Source organism: Mus caroli, unplaced genomic scaffold, assembly GCF_978045245.1.
Source record: "Mus caroli unplaced genomic scaffold, Mus_caroli_1 scaffold_7, whole genome shotgun sequence".
NCBI classification, from domain to species: Eukaryota; Metazoa; Chordata; class Mammalia; order Rodentia; family Muridae; genus Mus; species Mus caroli.
The window spans coordinates 14,931,266-14,948,892 of NW_028227262.1; the positions used below are offsets into that span (position 1 = coordinate 14,931,266).

General features: G+C 45.0%; 1 protein-coding gene across 2 annotated transcripts in view; it reads left to right on the forward strand.

Annotated features, from left to right (window-relative positions):
- Dusp16 (dual specificity phosphatase 16) overlaps positions 1-15,426 on the forward strand; it is a 76,464-nt gene extending 61,038 nt beyond the window's left edge. For both annotated transcript variants that reach the window (XM_021164847.2, XM_085839842.1), the window contains exons 5-7: positions 4,773-4,932; positions 10,257-10,380; positions 11,828-15,426. In XM_021164847.2, coding sequence (XP_021020506.1) covers positions 4,773-4,932; positions 10,257-10,380; positions 11,828-12,995 — 1,452 coding nt within the window. In that variant the 3' untranslated portion in view covers positions 12,996-15,426. The remainder of the gene's footprint in view (positions 1-4,772; positions 4,933-10,256; positions 10,381-11,827) is intronic.
- Positions 15,427-17,627: the final 2,201 nt, after the last annotated feature.

Below are 17,627 nucleotides of genomic sequence, written 5' to 3' on the forward strand. Positions count from 1 at the left end.
TGCTCTTTATTAAAAATTAAAAATAGATTGCTGCATTTAGGTGTGGTTTCCCCAAAACTACTCAGTTCAGGAGAAAAAGCATGCATTAGAGATTAGTGAATTAATGTACATTTGTCTGCCTGCCTGCCAAGGCCGACTTGGGATTCTTTTTAACTGTGTCATGGGAGGTCTTATGAAGACATTTTCATTCAAGCATATCATGTACTTTGGCCAAACCATTCTCATTGTTATTCTGCATAGCTCTCTTCCTTTCCCAGATAGCTGTAATCCTACTTTCATGTTATATATAAATTATTTAATACATAATTTTAAGCTAAACGTCACATTTCAGGTTTGTCCTGTCCTTAATGATTTCCTTCTTTTACTGACATTGATTTAGTGACTACCCATTGATATAGTGACTACAAAGCTAAACACGGAAAGCACTACAGAATTTAACATAGCCGGCAAATCACATTTTCATTTTGTGTAACATGTTTGCCTTTTTGTTTTAAAGACTGGCCTTTTTTTTTGTTTTGTTTTTTCTTTTTGTTTTTCGAGACAGGGTTTCTCTGTGTAGCCCTGGCTGTCCTGGAGCTCACTTTGTAGACCAGGCTGGCCTCGAACTCAGAAATCCGCCTGACTCTGCCTCCCAAGTGCTGGGATTAAAGGCGTGCGCCACCACCGCCCAGCAAAACTGGCTTCATTATATTTATCAAATTTCCAAAGCCATCTCCACTGTGCTGCCCAGTCAGGGTGTGGTATGTGTGTGTGTATGTGTGTGTGTCTGTGTGTGTGTGTCTCTGTGTGTGTGTGTGTAGTTTTCCAAGTGCTGCAGCCTGTGAGACGCTGGGTCAGCTTTCCTGTTCTCACACTTTCAGGGCTAGCTCCCTTTGCCTTTGCCATCAGGGCCAGCTCCACTGTGTTGCCCAGGTAAGGCACAGGGCCCCCTGTCCCAAGTGCTATAACCAGTGAGGAGGCGAGGCCAGCCATTCTCTCAGGTCCGGCTCTCCTGACTACCTGCAGGTGGTGAGGGGAAAAGGGAGAGCATCATCTCTCACCCCTGGCCCCTCTACCAGAGACAGCCTAGTCTGTTGCCTAGCTGAGGTGTGGGACCCACTCTCACAGTGCTGTAGCCTGTGAGGGACAGGGACAGCTCATATGCTTTCCTGCCTCCAGGTCAGATCTCCAGCTGCCTCGGGTGGGAAGGGGACAAAGGGATACCTCCCCTCACTGCCCAGACCATCTCATGGCAGAGGAGTGACCGGGCCAAGCTCTACTGTACTTCCCGGGAAGGTGAGGGGCTATAACTCTTGAGTGCTGTAGCCAGTGAGGGGCAGGGCCAGCTCTTCCAACTGCTGTGGGGTGTTAGGGGCAGCCTTGCTCTCCTGATCTCAAGACCTTGTGGGTAGCTTTCCCCATTGCTGGATGTGAGGTGAGATGAGGTGCCACTATCCAGCTGATTCGTGGCACAGTCAGCTGTCCCATACTCATACCCTGGAGGCCAGCTCACCCACATTCCTGCCTCCAGGCCCAGCTGCAGAATACTAGACCAGCTTTTCAGAGAGCTGCAGCCAGTAAGTAGTAGGGCCAGTTATGCACAGGTCCTGGACATGTGGCTGCTCTGACCAGGGACATCCCCATGTTCTCTAGTGGTAATATGAACCATGGTTGACCCATGGTACTGTGTAGCCCTGGACTCAGACATGGCCCCCAGCAGCAGCTAGGGCTGGGACATTACCATGGCCCCAGGTGGCAGGGCTGGCCACTCACAAAGGCTACTACTCCACCTTCATGTCTCCAGTTCCATTTCTCTCCATAATGCTCAAACTGTTCGTATCTCTTTCTCAGCTCTCCACCACATACTTGCATATTGTGCTGGCTCCTGTTGCAGGCTCCCATGAGGCTGTGGGCTCCTAGGTGACATCCTCTGTCCTGCTAACATGGCATAGTGGCAAGCAGGTGTTGCTGGCCACATGTACTGTATGCTGGAGGCTGGCATGGCAGTTGGCAGGTTTCTGTCTTTCTCCTGCACTGAGCTGTCTGGATTTGATTTGATTTTTATGAGTCCTAGGCATAAAGCAGCTTTGGTCATCAAGCCAGGCATCAGGCTAACATGAACAAAGGACTGTCATGTGCTCCTGCCTGACATAACACCAGCACCACCAACACGGTGTCTCTGCCCGTTGCTGGGGTCGGGGAGGCCTCCATTGCCTTTTCATCTACAGATTACTTGTCCCAGAGCTCACCGGCAGACTAGGGTGGCTGGCCAGTGAGCTCTAGGGATCTGTCTGTCCCTGCCTCTCCAGCACTGAGATCACAAGCAGGCACCACGGCACTTAGCTTTTCATGTGGGTTTCTGAGCTCATGACTTTATTGTTTACTTTAATTTGCTGTAGAAGAAGCTTAGAGTATTGTGGAAGCTAACTGTAGTTTCTGGAAATGAGTGTTTTAGATTTGAATCTTTAATTCTGTTTGGTTCTAGCATGCAAGACCAGTGTGTGTAGGTAAGACTCGGAAAATATTATATAACCTCTCAAGGCTTTAGTTTTCTCATTTATAGCAGGGATAATAATAAATATCACACAGAAAGTTGAGGAACTAGAATTACTGATAGTTGTGAGCCATCACCTGGGTGGTGGAAACAGAACCTCAGTCCTGTACAAACACAAGTACTTTTAATTGCTGAACCATCTCTTTAGCCCCCTCTTTTTTTTTTAACACAACCTAATAACTTGTAATACTGTTAGTGTGTGTGTTGGGGGGCATCCTTCGGGACATTACTTAGAAATGCTTCAGAGTCTAACTTAGGTCTAGTGGGTCTCTTTGGTCTCCTTCCAGAGACATCCTGGGGCTGTGGGCATGGGATGGTATGTAGGTAAACCTGGTGTATCTGTGGTTCACCTAGAGAACAATGGGTGTCCCTCTTTCACAAGCACTGAGCATTAAAGGTTGTAATGAACATCATTAAGATATTCTTGGTCCGATAGTGAGCTTGATTAGAGCAGAGGAGCTCACAGGGAGCCTTGCACTCTGGTGTAATGAAGGAGTTGGTCAATCCAAGAAAGCCATGTAAATGAAAATGCTGTTTCTTGATGTCATCGCAGAAGTGCGAAAGAGTTGCCCAGATGATCTGTATTCTTTGTACAAAGTAAAATGCACTTAGTGTACCAAGTGTCTTAAGATGAAGAGATGGGAGACCAGCGTGTTTCAGGGTGGTAAACAGGAAGGAAACTATCATCCATTTCCACAGTAGCTGGCAAAGTTAAAAAAAAAAAAAAGTGGCATTCCAAGGAAAGGGAGGAATGGCCAGAGCTGCCTAGTATTCAGGTATTCAGGCTTAGAAGATGTCCTGAGAGACGGCACTGGGAAGACAAATCAACGTGGGGCTGCCTCAACTTGCCTGGTCAGTGTTCATAATAAATTTATATTAGTGGATAATAAATTACACAAAGAAAACAAGATCCGTTCAAGACTTCTCATTGTTTTACTGTTTCATAGGGGAGACAAGAATTAACTGTATTGCTGCGACACACAGTGCTGGGTTATTTTAATGGTGTGCACAAAGAACTTTAGAAGGATAGAGCTTGGAGTGGTTAATTCATAGATAAGGTGAGGCTGAGTATGAAAAATGGGGAGAAAGCCATCCGGAAGACAGGGCTGGAGCTTTCTAAATCCAGACGTGAGGGTGCTCTGGGACTGAGCATGTCAGGAGCACTTAGCCTGCTCCTAGCTGTAAAAGAGATGAAGCGGAGTGTGGTGGCATCTGCCTATAGTCCCAGATCCTTTGCACACTGAGGCAAAAGAATAATTTGAGTCTGGAGTTTGAGACCAGCCTGGGATACACAGCCAAGACATTGTCTCAAAAAAGAAAGTTGTGAGGAATCTGGTTTGGAGGGGAAACATTATCTTGGGCACTGCTCACCAAGTGGTGGGTGGGAAGAGAGAGAAGAAAGAGGGCAAATGGAGGAAGTGATACTGAGTGGATCGGCAGCCATTCGGATGAGATTACAAGGATTTTGCCAGGTGACTGTTGGATGTTCTCATGTATTGTTTCATCAGTGTTGGGATGACAGGAAATAGGAGTTCAGGGCAAAAAAGGGCAGAAAGATAATGTGGCTGGTTTCTGGCATTTGAATGTGAAAGGCCTGTGGGACATACCAGTTTATAGTAGGTATAAACTTACATACACATAAATAGATGCAGCCTTCAGAAAGACTTCTAAACCAAGCAGCAAGAATGCCCAGCATCGCCTATGTGGGAAGAGAGCTATGTGTGCTGTTGTTTCATTGAATGCTTTATTCTGTTTCTCTCTGCAGCAGTGGACACAATGCTTGATGGATTGAACATATATGGTTGCTCCTCAGGCATCTATCTTAAATGGGTTTTTGTCCAGAACTTTATTTTTCAGTTTCAGTCTGTAAATGTTACTTTGGATTTTTGGATTTTACTATGTGCAAAGAAACTTGTAATTTTTTAAAAAAGATTTGTTTGTTTGTTTATTTATTTATTTATTTATTTATTTATTTATTTATTTATTATATGTAAGTACACTATAGCTGTCTTCAGACACACCAGAAGAGGACATCAGATCTCATTATGGATGGTTGTGAGCCACCATGTGGTGGCTGGGATTTGAACTCAGGATCTCTGGAAGAGCAGTCAGTGCTCTTAACCACTGAGCCATCTCTCCAGCCCTGAAACTTGTAATTCTTGTTATAGTATTTAACATCAATCTTTCAAAGTGATTCTTAGTACAAATGATTCCCTTTCATTGCTCTTTCCTTGTGTAGGACCTGATGCAACAGAATGGTATTGGCTATGTGTTAAATGCCAGCAATACCTGTCCAAAGCCTGACTTCATACCTGAATCTCACTTCCTGCGAGTGCCTGTGAATGACAGCTTTTGTGAGAAAATCCTACCATGGTTGGACAAGTCTGTGGATTTCATTGGTATGTAGCTCAAGACAAGGTACAAGCCCTTTGAATCATAGTGTCACAGATAGGTATAGCTACTCCCTCCTTTTTGTCTTTTAGAGATTGCAAGTCTGGAAACGGCACATGATGTTGCTAACTTATTTAATGGTCAAGCTGATATGTGCTATGCTTTCCCTAAGGGATTGGCCTGTGACCTGCTAGCTAACTTTTAACAGCACCAAGGTTAAAGCTTTGCAGGATCTATGATTATGTGTTGCAGGTATTTAACAATCAGTTAAGCTTTCAAAAATATCTCTCCCTCTCCCCGACTTTTTAGATCTTTGAAACTTTGATGAACCTGGCTGTTATTTTTCTTTCTTATTGCTGTGATTTCCTTGGGAAAAGTTAGGTCCTGTGAAAACATCCCAATACATTTTTTCAATACATTTGAAGGCCTTTTATATGTTACAAGATTTTCTGAGCCTCAATTCATGCAGCAATAGTTTCAAGTATTTTGAGTCCAGTGAAATTCCAGCATACTTGCACATGCAGGAGCAATAACAGAGGTTAGTCTGTATCATACTTTGTTCTGCTTTGGCCTCATCGGGAGCCTCCCTTCCTCACAGTGCTGCATGCCACATTATCTGGTAACTTGGTGGTTTGTACTTGGATGTGAAGGCTGGCAGAGGAGATGTGAGCAGCAAAATGAGATATGGCCACTTCTGTTCCATGCAAGAGTGTCTTGTGGTTTTCCTCCAATAGGGACACAGCTTCATAATTAAATCTTGTGAATTAGTTATTGTAATGAAAAAGAAAGGACCAGGGCTCAGCTGGGGTTGACTCATCAGTTCAGAGCACTGGCTCCTCTTCTGGAAGAGGCAGGCCCAATCCCAGCTCCTGTGCACTGGCTTAAAACTAGCTGTGACTGGAGTTCCAGGAGATCTGACACTCTCTCCTGTCCTCTTCTGGCAACACAGACATATTAGTAGTTCACAGATACACATGTAGGCAAAATACCCATAGACATAATTTTAAAATTTTCCCCATAAAAAACAAAATTGGGTACATTAATCCCTGGTAACATTTTTCGCTTCAGGTAATTCTGATATAGTTCTTGTTCTTGTTGTGGTTCTTCTTCTCCTTCTCCTCTCTCTCTCTTATTTTTTTAGAACTTCAGTTTTCCAGAAATTTCTGTCATCAATTTGAACTTGTTCTTTAAAATGCCTCAAGATTAAAAGCTATAACAGTTCACATTAAAGTAATCATAAAGAAAATTCTTCATACTGATACTTTCTCATTGTACCTCTGAGTATATCTAGCATAGCATTAGATTTCTAGCCCCTAAAAAAGCAGACAATTGTGATCAATGTTCCCATTGGATGCCATGTTGATTCAGAGGCATGATCCAAGCTCCTGCTCTCTCTTCATGGTTGCTTCCTTGGCTCCTGCTCAACCCCACCCCACCCCCAAGTCCACGAGTCTGTACTGAGGCACCAGAGAGACTTGATTAAAAGGATGGACTTTGGAGCCAAACTTTGAGTCCTGCCTCCCTGGTTATCAGTTAAGTGATTGTGTGTATCTAACATAAAACTCTCTTGAGCATGTTTCCTGAAAAAAAGGCTGAAGGTAATACACCTGCTTTGTAGGGAGAGCATGAAGATTAAAGCAGACAGTCTCTAGGCACCGAACCTTTGCAGAGTACTCAGCTCAGAGTTAGCTCTGAGGACATGTTTACCTCTTTCTGTTTTCTGCTCCTCTCTCTGACACGCTCCTGCTGGGCTGGCCTCAACCTTTGGGCTCAAGCACTCCTCCTGAGTAGTAGGGACTGTAGGCACAGGTTACCCTCGCTGACTAACGGACATTTTAAAGAGTCCCACAAAGACTTTTTCCTTGTCTCTCCTCTGCGGAACTGTGCTCTGACCTCCCTGGCCATCACTTCCTTTCTGAGCTCCTGACACCTCGCTCTTAGCAGGTCCTCAGTCTTCTCAGTCTTCTCCTTTTGTTTATTTTATTGTTGTGGCAAAGTTTCTGTCCCTAAACATTGCTTTTGAATTTCTGTGTACTAACTTGATGTTATTTCCAGTTTCACCATCTCTGCCTTCTTTTTTTTTTTTTTTTTTTTTTTTTTTTTGATTTATTTATTTATTATATGTAAGTACACTGTAGCTGTCTTCAGACATACCAGAAGAGGGCGCCAGATCTCGTTACGGATGGTTGTGAGCCACCATGTGGTTGCTGGGATTTGAACTCTGGACCTTTGGAAGAGCAGTCGGGTGCTCTTACCCACTGAGCCATCTCACCAGCCCCCTGCCTTCTTATTCATCACTCCAGAACTAGCAGAGTCTCCTTAATTTCCTACGCAAGAATATGGCTCTTACACACACACACACACACACACACACACACACACACACACACACACACACATACGCGCGCGCGCATGCATGTTCTCACCTTTGCAGCCACCTCCCCTTATTTCTTCCATGGCTTGTGAGTGTCAGCTCCAGCAGACTGCCTTCTGAGCCTGCTCAGCACTGACAGGGCTCTCCTCTCATGATTCTTTCCTCTCTACTGGGTCTTTGTGTGGGACTTCTGTTTCAAGGCGTGGGCTAGCACTCAGTCTGTCAAGACCTATGTGCTAATGAGCCCGCTCTAGAATAAGCACTTTTATATTTAATTAAAGACACTTATCAGATGAATTGTGGTTGTAAAAACAAAACAAAACAAAAAAACAAACCTCAGCATGAGCACAATACAGAAAACTGAAGGGGGAAGGAAGCCCACTATCAATACTGTAGTGCATATTCTGTCAGGTGTTTAAAACAGCGTCTGTCTTCTTACTTGTATGTATTAAGCAGAGGCACACATGGCCAAGCAGACATGTGACGTGGTGCATTTCTGGAGGTCAGAGGAAACTTTGGAGAGTCAGGTCTCACCTGCTTGGAAGTACCGGCTCTTTGTGAGGCATCACTGCTGCTCGGGCAGCTGGCTGTACAGTTGTCACTTTTATTTCTTTGCAACATCCTTCAGAAGTTTTAATTTCATTGTTACTATGGTTGTGTGTACATGATTCATGAGTGTGGGCACACATGTGCCACCATACACGGAGGCCACAGGACAACTCACTCAGCTCAGACAGCAGATACTTCTGTCTGCTCAGCCTTCTTTCCATTTCTCTCTCTTTTTTTTTTTTGTTTAAATAAATTGCTTTTTAAAATATGTGCGGGGCTGGAGAGATGGCTCATCAGTTAAGAGCACTGACTGCTCTTCCAGAGGTTCTGACTTCAATCCCCAGCAACCACATGGTGGCTCACAACCATCTGTAATGGGATCTGATGTCCTCTTGTAGAGTGTCTGAAGACAGCTGCAGTGTACTCTCACATACATTAAATAAATAAATATTTAAAAATATGTGCCAGATACTATTAACTGCCTGCATAAAATATGCTAGTATTCAATACGTTGAGGACCATGAGAACAGGACCGTGTTCTTATACTTCTTTAAAAGATAATTATCATTTGAAATTTTTTTAGATTTATTTTTATGCCTGTATTACCTGTGTATGTGTTTGGTGCCTGAGGATGTCAGACGAGATCATCAAATACATAGATCTGGAGTTACAGACAGTTGTGAGTTGTAGCGTGGGTGCTGGGAGCCAAAACTCCAGCAAGTGCTCCTAACCACTGAACCACCTCTACAGCTTCAGATCATTATTAGCAATAATAGGAGATAAATTCAAAATTAAGAAAACTGAAGCCACGGGGTTTTAGGATGTGTGCTGGAATTGGATGTGGAGCTTTTCCAGCGACAGGCAGTGCTCTGCAAGCTCTTCTCCCCAGCCTTCCAAGCCTGCTTCTCATCAGGAGCAGCTTCCAGCTAGGGGTTGGGGTACACACACACACACTCATCCGTACACACCAAGAGGACCAAAGTTGGAGAAGAGCCAAATAACAGGGACAGTATAATGTTGGGACATAAAATCAGAATTGCTTTAAGCCTTTCAGCCAACAAGGAGAGAGAATACTGAGTAGAAGGTAATAATGTAGGCAGTTGATGTCAACATACTATGAGTATGTGTAGGCTGTGTACTTTGTGTGTTAGCCTGCCCTGTGTGTCAGTGTGGATTGTGTTCACTCTTTCCTGTTTGGCTCCCTTGTCTAACAGAAATGCTGCTTGTTGATTACTCTTAAATTATTTAGTATGCAATGAATAATAAATTACATTTACTAGAAGTCTGTATCACAGGCTGTGAGGTTGGAGCAGCTCTGTATTGTTCAGTATGCAGTGCAGGTTCCTTGTATTCTGATAATTTTTAAGAATGTTAACCTTGTCTGGTGGTAGTCCACACATTATTCCCAGCACTTGGGAGGCAGAGGCAGGTGAATGTCTTGAGTTCGAGGCCAGCTTGATCTACAGAGTGAGTTCCAGGACAGCCAGGGCTACCCTGAGAAACCCTGTTTGGAAAAACAAAAGACAAAACAAAAATGATCTTAACCTGAGTTTTGACTATAACACAAATGAAAAGGACAGATTTGGCTCCATGATAACAACTGTAAGCTGGGCACATGTGTTGTAGTTGAGGTAGAGTCTGTCGTGGACTTGCTTACAATGGTGTTGCTTGTAGGCTGTCTGGGATGTCATCGGCTCCTTCATGTGCTCTCTGAAGCTCCTCAGCAGCAGAGAGGGCAGCGCTCCCTGGATCTCCCTGGCTTGCTCCTAAATGGTGTCCACGAGTCTCAAACTCTTGCTTCCTATTAGACAACTCTGCTGTAGCATGGACATGATTTCGAGTTAAGCAAATAGCTGGGCAGACAGTCAGCCTTTAGGTGCTTGCTGTCCAAGTGTGAGGATTGGAGTTTGATTCCCAGAATTCATGTAAAAATGATGGGTTTGGTGGTGCTCGCTTGTAATCCAGTACTGGGGAGGCAGAGACAGGAGGCTGCCCCCAGCCCACTACCTTAGTCTACTTGGTGAGCTCCAAGCTAGTGAGGCACTTTGTCATACCTGGGGAGTGACAACCGAGATAGACCTCTGACTTCCCTCTACTTGCATTCTTACACGTACGCATTACATGGCAAAAAAAAAAAATTGAAATAAGAGCCCAGTAATCTGAGGTAGTAACCCATTCATTGCTTATCAATAATCCCTTTAACCTTAATGGCTCATGATATAGTAATGGTGAGAGAACTACCCTTCCCCTTCCCCTGTAAGCAATAAAGGATAACTAGGGGGCTATGTAGGTAAGATCTGCTTTGAAGTTTCAGGTGGAGACACCGACAGTAACATCAGAGTAATGGCCAGTACAAGGTTCCCTTACTGAAAAAATCCCTAGTGACTTTTCTTAAATTTGCTCCCACAGAGAAAGCAAAAGCCTCCAACGGCTGTGTGCTTATCCACTGCTTAGCTGGGATCTCTCGCTCGGCCACTATTGCTATTGCCTACATCATGAAGAGGATGGACATGTCTCTAGATGAGGCTTACAGGTAAGGACAGGAACACGGCTTATGGGACTTGTTTTTCATTTTCCCTGAAACAGAAAGAGGTAGGAAGGTGGGTGACCAGACGAATGTAGACAAAGCTGATTTTGGTCACACACATCACAGGTTCCTGGTGACTCATGGCCTTGCAGAGACTGAGGAAGAGTTGGCTCTGCTCAGCTTTCATCCCTCTAACATGTGGAGTCCATCCTCGGCCAGTGGAGTCCATCCTCGGCCACTTTTTAGTAACAGACCAGGAAAGCTTATCCCCTTCCCCCGACAGAGAGGCGTGGCCTTTTCTGACTGACAAGGCCACCGAGGCTGCTCTGCTGGACTGGACTGCAGAGATGGAGAAGCCCGATACACTTGTGGATAAAATCTGAGTAAAACTGTCGTCCTGTCTAATTGGCCAGATTTTACAGGTAGTAATTTTGACTTGGCTGCCCTCTCCTTCTATCTCAGGAAAGGACAAAAAGTGGCAGGACTGCTGAGGACTTGTGCCTTCTTTGGTGACAAATGAGACTGAGTTCTCTCTCGTGCTCTGTTGACAAGAAATAGTTGGGTTACATGAGAGAAAGAATAAGAATATAGATACATGCACCATGTTAGCTCTTTTGATATTTGAGTTTCTCAGAATGTAAATTCTGGAACAACGACACGAGCTGCTCAGGCAGTCTGTCTTCCTGGGTGCCGGGACAGGTAGGTAGGTCCTCTTTGTACTCTGCTTCTCTCCAATTAGGCTCTGTCCCTGTGTCCTTCTGCTTAGGCTGAGGTCAGGTGGGAAGGCTCACACTCTTATATCCCATTACAGTTTTACTATGTGAGTTTTCAAGAAGGATTTAGACACTCATTAGTCCAAGGTTTGAATCCCGCTTCATTGTTGAATAGCTGTGTGGACAAGTGAACTTAAGGACTTTGTGGCCTGATCTATATAAAGCAGGTTAAGGACTGAGTAATTCAGTCCAGCAGCACAGTGCTTAGCATCCAGAGAGCACTTTGTAATGGATTTTTCTAACATTGTGAGTATAAAAAGAAACCCAGAACTGGGTGCTCTGACACTGTGCCATCTGGTGCCGTTCACCTCCTATGGGAAGTCTTGAGCTGTGAGTGAGTATGGACGTTGGAGAGGGAATCCTGGGATGGTGAAGCTGATGAGGGCCTTAGCCTTGCTGTGCTGCTGTGTGTGGCAGGGAGCCGGGCATTTCCTGGGGTTCAGCAGAATCCTCTTATCAACTGCATGGGAAGCCTTGGCTTCTTGGAAACAAGGAGCCTAGAGGATCCCCTCTAGCGTGCCCCCTGATAAGGTGTTCTCCACCTCAGTGCTGGAATTGTACATGAGTCCTCTTCCAGCACACTGGGAAGGCGGAGTAGTACCCTGTCCCACATTCTCTTAGTAGCTTCAAGACAAAGTGCAGTTGTAAAACTCAGGGGTTTTGCTTTGTCCTCTCTCTAGATTTGTGAAAGAAAAAAGACCTACTATATCTCCGAATTTTAATTTTATGGGCCAACTCATGGACTATGAGAAGACGATTAATAACCAGACTGGAATGTCAGGGCCAAAGAGCAAACTGAAGCTGCTGCACCTAGACAAACCCAGTGAGCCTGTGCCTGCAGCCTCAGAGGGCGGATGGAAGAGTGCACTGTCTCTCAGCCCACCCTGTGCCAACTTGACCTCAGAGGCATCAGGGCAAAGGCTTGTGCATCCTGCAAGTGTGCCCAGCTTACAGCCGTCACTCTTAGAGGACAGTCCGCTGGTACAGGCGCTCAGTGGGCTCCAGCTGTCCTCAGAGAAGCTGGAAGACAGCACTAAGCTCAAGCGTTCCTTCTCTCTCGATATCAAATCTGTTTCATATTCAGCCAGTATGGCAGCGTCCCTACACGGCTTCTCGTCTGAGGAAGCTTTAGAATACTACAAACCTTCTGCCACACTGGATGGGACCAACAAGCTCTGCCAGTTCTCCCCCGTTCAGGAGGTATCAGAACAGACTCCAGAGACCAGCCCGGATAAGGAGGAGGCCCACATCCCCAAGCAGCCCCAACCTACCAGGCCTTCTGAGAGCCAGATCACACGCTTGCACTCAGTGAGAACCAGCAGTAGTGGGTCCACCCAGAGGCCCTTCTTCTCGCCACTGCATCGGAGCGGGAGTGTAGAGGACAATTACCATACCAACTTCCTTTTTGGCCTTTCCACCAGCCAGCAACACCTCACCAAGTCTGCAGGGCTTGGCCTCAAGGGCTGGCACTCAGATATTCTGGCTCCCCAGTCCTCTGCCCCCTCCCTGACTAGCAGTTGGTATTTTGCTACAGAGCCTTCACACTTGTACTCTGCTTCAGCCATCTATGGAGGCAACAGCAGTTACTCTGCCTACAGCTGTGGCCAGCTGCCCACTTGCAGTGACCAAATCTATTCTGTTCGTAGGCGGCAGAAGCCTACTGACAGAGCTGACTCGAGGCGGAGCTGGCATGAAGAGAGCCCCTTTGAAAAGCAGTTTAAACGCAGAAGCTGCCAAATGGAATTTGGAGAGAGCATTATGTCAGAGAACAGGTCAAGGGAGGAGCTGGGCAAGGTGGGCAGCCAGTCCAGCTTCTCCGGCAGCATGGAGATCATTGAGGTCTCTTGAGAAGACCTTGTCGCTTCTGTTGACAGTTTTGTTTCCTGTTCACAAAAAAATAGTCCCTGTAAATCTGAAATATGTATATGTACATACATATATATTTTTGGAATATAGAGCTACGGTATAAAAGCAACAGATGGATCAACACAGTTGTTCTCTCAGCACCTGCACTGAGAATAGCTAACGCTCAGAAAAGATTGGAAGGGTAGACGTTAGAATTCTCCCAGCCAGGAGAAGAGATTTGGTTCAGTGAATTGCACATCTTCTTGTTCCTACAAAAGCAAGGGGTTTGTTTGTTTGTATGTTGTTTGTTTTTAATGTTAGAGGGCAAAATCCCTCCCATTTTCACGTGCAACAGAGGTCTCAGAACTCATCTCTGTCCAGGCCCTTCCCGAGTGCACCTTAGCGCTAAGACTGAGCCAGCTGTGGGTCAGGTGGGAAGACCCTCCTAGGGACAGACCCTAATGGTAACTCCAAGGGAAATGATCCTGTCTTAAGCTGCGTAATAAACCCAAACTTGATTGACAGCTGAAGGATATGGACATCATTCTGCTGGATGAACTATTTAGGAGCCTTGCCTAGATCTACTTATAACCAATCCAGTACCTCAGACAAGACATTTGGGGCCATCACCACTACCATGTCTAGTAGACCATTTTCTAGGCATTGTGAATAAGTAGGTAACTTGTCACTTTCCAGACTATGCACAAAATCCCAGTGGGCTTGTTGCCCATGTACCCCTCCTGTCAGCTTGAATGAAGAGGGAAAACCAACTAGAGTTTAGCTTAGCCAGAGATTGGGCAGTCAGATATCTTAGAGACTTAAGCCAGGGATGGAACACTAAACAGTCTCCCTCCCTCCTTGTAATACAAGAATTCTCTTTAGTGGGATTGTTACTTCTTCACTTGACCACAGACTTGGTTTAGAGATAAGCATGAATCACCGGGCTTGGTAGAAGACCGACAGAACCTCAGGTTCTCACTTCTGTTTCGTGTCCTGGAATAAAACTATGGCAAGACTTGGGAAGGTAAAACCTGAAGCAGGAAATGGATTTCCTTGGCTTTTTTTCTCTATGGTATGCAACGAGGGTAATATTTCTAGAATCTTCTTAGACTTCCAAACTTACCATGGGCTTTGGTAAGCAAGAACTAGTCAGAATAAAACATACTAGAAAGGTTAAGAAGGCGTTGTTGAATTTTGTTTAGTTTTGAATACAGGAAAGCTCTTTTCCAAAGCTATGCCAGCATGCTTTCTGGGGAAGGGGCATATCAGAGGGAAGGGCCACAGTGGTGTCTTGGTCCCTGACATACAATCACTGTGTAGACTCAATCCTGGCAGCTTAGGATAGGAGATAAGAACAAGAAGTGTGTACACGATAGTCCATATCTGCCCTTAAACTTCCTGGCTTGAGTTGTATCCTCTAGAGTACGGTCCTCCTTACGGCCTTAATTCACTCACGTCAGCAGGGTGTGGGTGTGGGGTAGATGCTGTCATTGTTCTTTACTGTAAGTGTAGCTAGGGGCTGACTCATATCTCAGGTTTTTCTGTTAGTGAAGTGGATGGTCCTTTGACTAGGATGTGACTTACTGTTTCCTATAATGATTGCTAAAACCAGCCTAGAGTGACGGTGGTTGGAAGCTGACAGGCTTGATTGTGAGGAGGATTAGGGGCCTCATGAACAGACTGAGTCTGTACAGATAAGCTGTGTGGGCATAAGATGAAGGCAGAGCAGACACTGCACAGGGAGCACGTTGCCACTCTTGGAGATTCTGTTCAGCAATCTTTTTAGATATATATCAAAATGTCTAAAGTTCTCAAAGCTTCACAGTAAATTTTGATACATTGTGTACACACACTTAGTATGTAACAATCCACCTTAAAATCTGGTCACACCGGTAAGACGTAATTTATTTAAGAATGAAAGCAACGGCTCCAACATGAAGTACGTTCCAGAAGACTGGGGATTTGGCTTCGGTAGCTTCGGGCAGTGCGTTACCTAATGCCAGATGTCATGTAGAGAAGTGCTCTCTGGACTGTGCGGCCGACAGTCATACACTACAGCTGTCCGTCCTTCAGCACTAATGTCCTATCAGTTCTTGGAATCACAACTACCATGCTGAAAGGGCTGCCTCTGAGGCACATTGTGGGTGGTGTGGTGGTTAGGTCTCTTCATGTAAGCACGGGGAAGCCTGTGAAGTCTACTGGGATGATGCAAAATGGTGATTTTAATGAGCAAAACTAGACTCTGTGAGAAATGCTGGAAACCGTTCAGGCCGTTTATAAAGTTAGAGTGGAAAGACTATATAAATGTTTAATATGAATATCGTGTCCTTGAGTAAAAGGCAAGCTGTTGAATGGTTCACTTGTGCATCTCTCATTCTCAAGTGTCACGTATGTTAATATGATGAAATAAAATCAGAACTGGTACCTGTTTGTACGTAAGTGTGAGACGTGGCTTCTCCTTGCAGATCCCACCCTCAGTGGGAACCACACTGTCACAGGACCACAAGTGACAGTTTTAACCATTTGGAGTGGAGGTGGCAGCTGATCCATCCATGTGTCATTCACATGGAACAGAGGCAAATGCCGGTCTGTGTTCCCTATGCCAAGCACATACTGAGGAAGCATTCCTACCTTCCTGACTTCAGGACACACAGACAGCTGCCTGCATGTGCACCTACCACAAACGATTCCATAGTCTTCACAGGGAAAACAGGAGGGCGGCCTTTAAACAGGTTCTCAGAAGCTGAAATGAGGCTCAGGTGCTACAGTGCTTGCCTCATATTCATGAGGCACTGAATTTGATCCCTAGCACTGTATAAACCAGACATGGTGAATGGTGGGAATCCCAGCACTCGGGGTATAAAGGTAGAGACCGCAGGAGTTTATGGTTATCTGTGGCTACACAGTGGGTAAGGAGGCCCGACTACTTAATGAGACCCCATTTCAACTGAAAGAAACTGTTCCCCATGTTATATATACCTTAGTGACATTTGATCATATGAGAAACTTAGCCTCACCAGTTTAACCAGATGTACGCACTAAAGAGGTAAAATAACGCTGTTGTCACTACAAGGCAGATAGAATGGCTCTAAAGGAAACCATGGGCCTGTGAGATAGCTCAGTGGGTAAAGGTGTGTGCCATACAAACCTGGCAGCCTGTTTTCAAGATTACTAGAACTCATGTCAAGATGGAGGAAAATAACCAATTCCACAACACTGTGTGAACTACACACACACACACACACGAGTGAGAGAGAAAGAGAGAAAAGAGAAGAGAGGCAGAAAGACTCCACTGAGACTGCTGCTGGGAATGTAGCTCAGTGGCAGAGTGCTTACCTAGCGTGCAAGGCCCTGGGTTGGATTCCCTAGCACTTGAACCAAAGACACCACAAAATCAGAGCATTCCTCTGCTCCAGCCTAAGGTGTTCCTGACACTCATTTCATCAAAGATTTACTCTGCAGACAGTGTGGCTAGGTATCTAGGTTCACAGTATATTTTATATTCCAAATTAACTGCTAAAAGAAGGCAAGTATATGTACATATACATGAATATATATAATTACTAATGATACAACTTTGAGGGAAACAAAGATATGTCTTGGGGTTTCTGTTCCTGTGATAAAACACCATGACCAAAAGCAAGTTGGAGAGGAAAGGCATTTTTTTGCCTTACACTCAGTCTATTATTGAGGGTAGGAACTCAGGGCAGGGCCCATAAGGGAGTGCTGCTTACTCGCTCGTTCTCTTATTTGAGCACAGGACCCAGGGTTGGTACTGCCCACAGTGAGTGAGCTGAGCCCTCCCCACATCAATCATCAGTCCAGAAAATGTACTTCAGACTTGTCTACAGGTCAATGGAGTGGGAGCATTTTCTCAATTGAAGGTCCCTCTTTGAAAAGGACTGTGTCAAGTTGACATAAAAGTAGCCAGCAAACAATGAAATCTAAAACAGTGCCCTAAGTTAGTATAATAGCTTTGTGTGTGTATGTGTGTGTGTTGTTTTGTTATTGTTTTTGTTTTGAATATCAGGTTCCACTGTACTCTAGATTATCCTTGAACTCAGTGCTTAGCCCAAGATGTCCTTGAATTTACAATGATCTTCCTGCTTCAGTCTTCTAATCACTGGGACTAGAAATGTACACCACCAGACTTCATTATCACTTGCTTTAACACCCACCACCCAACATGTATAAAAAACATAAAAAGCACATGCACATAAAACCAGAGTGAAGGCCAGCTGCAGCTGCCCTTCACTGTAGTGAGAGTGCTCTGTTTGTCCCTAAATACAGATAAGCACGTCTCAGGGAAGCAAGACAGCTTCTTAGAGGCACAGTGGGGCTCTGGTTTACAAAGCAAGGCAAGGAGGGAGGGAGGGACACCCTGGGAGCTTCCTGGCTAGGAAGGAGTACAGATGCCCTCCACATGCTGGGTGTGGTGGCATCTATCTGCTACCATAGCACTTGGAGAAAGAGACTAGAACATCAGAAAGCCAAGATCAAACTCAACTCAATATTGAGTTCATGAAACCTTATCTCAAGAACAAAAACAAATGACTAGAGTTAGATCACAGGCGTGACTGTAGATGGAAACGGGAGATTACTCTCTTCAAGGGCATTCCTGACTTACTCCCACCA